Source organism: Arachis duranensis, chromosome 4 (assembly GCF_000817695.3).
Source record: "Arachis duranensis cultivar V14167 chromosome 4, aradu.V14167.gnm2.J7QH, whole genome shotgun sequence".
NCBI classification, from domain to species: Eukaryota; Viridiplantae; Streptophyta; class Magnoliopsida; order Fabales; family Fabaceae; genus Arachis; species Arachis duranensis.
This window is the reverse complement of record NC_029775.3, coordinates 24,542,449-24,547,068: the sequence shown is the minus strand read 5'-3', so window position 1 is coordinate 24,547,068 and position 4,620 is coordinate 24,542,449. Positions and strand designations below refer to the sequence as shown.

General features: G+C 38.1%; 1 protein-coding gene across 1 annotated transcript; it reads left to right on the top strand.

Annotated features, from left to right (window-relative positions):
• The first annotated feature begins 2,341 nt into the window (after nt 1-2,341).
• LOC107483798 (uncharacterized) lies at nt 2,342-3,304 on the top strand. Its single transcript, XM_016104418.1, has 2 exons — nt 2,342-2,773; nt 2,882-3,304. Exons 1-2 carry the CDS (start codon nt 2,342-2,344, stop codon nt 3,302-3,304), a joined length of 855 nt encoding a protein of 284 aa, XP_015959904.1.
• Nucleotides 3,305-4,620: the final 1,316 nt, after the last annotated feature.

Below are 4,620 nucleotides of genomic sequence, written 5' to 3'. Positions count from 1 at the left end.
ATTGAATAAATGTGAAAAAAGTTGATAAAATCCCCTAAATTAAGCACAAGATAAACCACAAAATTGGAGTTTATCAAACCTCCCCACACTTAAACCAAGCATATCCCCATGCTAAACTCAAGAAAGAAACAAAGAGTATCAACATTTATTCAATGCAAATTATCCAAATGCAACCTATCTTCATGCAATCTATCTATATGAATGCAACTACTTGGTCAAAATAAATCAATTTCCAAGAATACATATATAATTACAAAGGCTAAAGCAATAGCAATCAAGTCGAACCCACAATTGAGTTGAGTTATTGAAAGATTCTTCAAACTTGCAAGAAAAGAGATGATCATGGATGAAAACATGTAATTGAGCAATCAAACCCTTACCAAATGTGTATCCGCTCTAGTCACTCAAGTGTATAGGGTTGATTCACTCAATTCTCCCTTAATCATGCTTTCCAAGATTTGTTTTTCTTCTAACAATTAACAATTATTTCATGCATGCATACAAATTTCATGAGGGCTTATCCATAGGTTGTAATAGGGCTAGGGTCAAGGTAGGGTTGTATATGGTTAAGTGGACTAGAATTTTGAATCTTTGATTAACTTAGACTTCCCACCTAACCTATATAACAACCTATAAAATTTAAATGCTAACCTAACTACCCACAATTCTCACTTTCTCACATACTCATGCATTCTCTTTTGATTATCACACATATGCATTGATTATTATTGAACTTCATTTTGGGACATTTTGTCCCCTTTTTATTGCTTTTTTTCTTTCTTTTTTTATATTTTTACTTATTTTTTCTTTTCATTTTTCTTTTTCTTTATCATTTTTTCTTTTAAAACTAAAATATATACAAGAGTATCAATGCATATGATTTAACATTCAATGCATGAGTATGCACCCAATTCCCAAAATTTTGACAAAAGTACAAAAAACACTCTTTTATCCCAACCAATGTTCCCAACTCTCCCAAACTTGAATGATAAGCATTCTCCATGGTTGTCAAACTCGTGAGTTAACTCATAAACTCGTACGAGTTTACAAGTTTAGGTAGTGGAATCGAGTTGACTCGGACATAAACCTGTTTCTGGGTAGACTCGGGTTGACTCGGCTAGACTCGGACAGAATCGCTCAAACTCGCGAGTTTGCTAGCGAGTCAGCGAGTTTGAATTTGGTGCCCATTTTCACAAAACGGCGTCGTTTTGGGGCAAAAAAACCTACAGCTAACCCAGACCCAGTAAGAGAGTAACCCAAATTCGAAACCCTTCCACTCCAGTGACTCCACCAAGCCTTCACGGCCTCACTGCTCACTCTCTTCTTCTTCTCCAACGTCGCTGAATCACCGCCATCTACCAGAGGCCGGACGCGGGATGCCACGCAGAGGCCGGACGTTGGACGGATCCCTCATCCCTTGCCTAGTCACCGGACGGATCCCACGCAGAGCCCACCAGGCCACCATCACGCAGTGAAAGTTCCTCGTCGACAGCACCCCACCACCACGCAGAGTCACAGAGCCCACAACCACGCAGTGAAGGTTCTTCGTCGACTGAGTCCACCACCATGCAGAGTCGTAGAGACTACCACCAGTCCACCACGCAGTGAAGGTTCTCTGCCCCTGTTCTACGGTCGTCGGCCGTCGCAGTCCTCCGTGTTCTGCTTCAATGCGTTTGCCTCCCCTCCCCTGTTCGTCGTCCTTGTTTAGTTGTTCTTCACTGCCGATCTCCAAGGTAATTTTTTTTTTCAACAAATTCAAATATTAACAAATAACAATTTTGGTATCAATTCTGCAATTTTGGTTCTACCCTGATCTGCGTTTGATATGTTGAAAAAAAATTAAACTGATGCTGCTTCATGCTTTAATAAGTTAGTAAATTGATGCTGCTTCATACTTCATAGTTAAAATGTGTGGTACTGTGGTTTACTGGTTGTCTGGTTTAAACTTTAAGCTATTACTGATGCTGCTTCATGTTTCATGGTTTACTGGTTGTCTGAAGTCTGAAATGTTAGTGTTACTATGTTAGTTTAGTTAGTGTTAGTTATTGATTTAGTTAGTGGATAATCTGAATCTAAATTTGTTAGTGGATAATTTGAATCTAAGTTTAATTAGTGGATAATGTGAATCTGAATTTGTTAGTGGATAATTTGTATTTGAATTTAGTTTAGTGGATAATCTAAATCTGAATTTATTAGTGGATAATTTGAATCTGAATTTAGTTTAGTGGATAATCAGAATCTGAATTTGTTAGTGGATAATTTGAATCTGAATTTAGTTAGTGGATAATCTAAATCTGAATTTGTTATCTGGGTTGTTGATTTTTAGGGATAAAAATACAAAATGTCTGAGAATATTGGTTCAGGGACAGGGTCTTCGCTTCTTAGTATTCCTAGACCTACACCTGCTGTTTCTAGGAGGAAAAATGCAATTGGAAATAGAAGTGATATAGGATGGAAACATGGGATTGATGTTCAAGGAAATGGTAAAAGAGTGAAGTGTAATTATTGTTCAAAGACTATAAGCAGAGGAATTTATAGATTCAAGCATCATCTTGCCAGTACTAAAGAGGATTCAGAGCCTTGTGCTTCAGTACCTAAAGATGTTAAGACTGTGATGTTGAAAGTCTATGTGGAGGCTAAAGAAGCATCATTGAAGAAGAAAAGATTCGGTGATGATGAGGATTATCCTGAACAAACAGAAAAGGAGAAGGACAATTCTCAACAAAAGGGGAAAGATATTCGCATCTTTGTCACAAAAGGAAAAGGGGATCAAGTTCAATCGACAATAAATTAAATGATGAAGAAGGATCTAAAAGAACAATATGATCAACAATGTGCCATATTTTTTTATACAAGTGTTATTCCTTTCAATGTTATTAAGAATCCCGAGTTTTTAAAGTTTTTTGAGATGGTTGGGAGATATGGAATTGGCTACAAACCCCTTTCTTACCATGAGTTAAGAGAAACCCAATTAAAGAAAGCAGTGAACAATGTTGATGAAATGCTTACCGAGTTTAAGGCAGAGTGGAAGAGAACTGGTTGTTCAATTATGTCGAATGAATGGACTGATAAAAAAAGGCGTAGTATTTGTAATTTCTTGGTGAACAGCCCTAAAAGAACAGTTTTCCTTTATTCATTGGACACTTTTGACATCTCAAAAATAACAGATAAAGTTGTCAAAATGCTAGAAGATGCTGTAGAATTTGTTGGTGAAGATAATGTAGTCCAAATTGTTACAGATAATGCTGCTAATTATAAGGCTGCTGGAGAAAAAATGATGGAGACTAGCAAAAGTTTGTACTAGACACCATGTGCTACACACTGCATAGATTTGATATTGGAGGATTTTGAAAAGAAGCTAAAGGTGCATGAAATAACCATAAAAAAGGGAAGAAAGATCACCACTTTTTTCTACTCCCGGAGTATGCTCATTAGCATGTTGAGGAATTTTACAAAGGGAAAGGACTTGGTTCGGCCAGGTGCCATGGTGGACGAAATTGTGATCATCAATATTGGCTCTTTGGCATATACACAAAAACTATTGTGTCTCTTGGTTAAATTCACAACTCCGTTCAACTAACCAGCAAGTGTACTGGGTCATCCAAGTAATAAACCTTACGTGAGTAAGGGTCGATCCCACAGAGATTGTTGGCATGAAGCAAGCTATGGTCACCTTGTAAATCTCAGTCAGGCAGATTAAAATGGTTTATGGGTTTCAAAAATAAAGATAAAAGAATAGATTAAATAAAAGGATAGAAGACTTATGCAGATTCATTGGTGGGAATTTCAGATAAGCGAATGGAGATGCTGTATGGCTCAAGGACGCCTGCTCTCCTACTGCTTCTATTCAATCCTTCTTACTCCTTTCCATGGCAAGCTTTGTATAGGGGTTCACCATCAGCTGTGGCTACTTTCAATCCTCTCGGGAAAATGATCCTATGCGGTTGTCAGTCGCACGGCTAATCGTCTGGAGGCATCACCCATGGTTGATGGCTACATCCCATCCTCGCAGTGAAAACTAATGCTCACGCACTCTGTCACAGTACGGCTAATCAGCTTATACCACGAAGATTCTGTTGGGGAATCTAAGAGATACACATTCAAGCTCTGTTGCATGTAGAACGGAAGTGGTTGTCAATCACGCGCATTCATAAGTGAGAATGATAATGAGGGTTACTTATCATCACATTCATCATGTTCTTGGGTACGAATGGATATCTTGAAATAAGAATAAGAGAGATTTGAATAAAAGAAAATAGAATTGCATTAATACTTGAGGTACAGTAGAGCTCCACACCCTTAATCTATGGTGTACAGAAACTCCACCGTTGAAAATACATAAGTGGAAGGTTCAGGCATGGCCGAATGGCCAGCCCCCTAGAACGTGATCACAGGATTCAAAATACAATCCAGGATGATAATATGATAGTAAAAAGTTCTATTTATAATAAACTAGCTCCTAGGGTTTACATGAGTAAGTAATTAATGCATAAATCTATTTCCGGGGACCACTTGGTGTGTGCTTGGACTGAGCTTGATCAATCCACGAGCTGAGGCATCTCTTGGAGTTGAACTCCGAGTTATGACGTGTTTTGGGCGTTCAACTCCGGATCATGACGT

What these genes read in the sequence shown, in the direction of transcription:
- LOC107483798 (XM_016104418.1), top strand. Translation starts at nt 2,342, where the DNA reads ATGTCTGAGAATATTGGTTCAGGGACAGGGTCTTCGCTTCTTAGTATT. An exon ending in CAAAAGGAAAAGGGGATCAA is followed by an intron (nt 2,774 to 2,881) that starts GTTCAATCGACA and finishes AATGTTATTAAG; the next exon opens with AATCCCGAGTTTTTAAAGTT.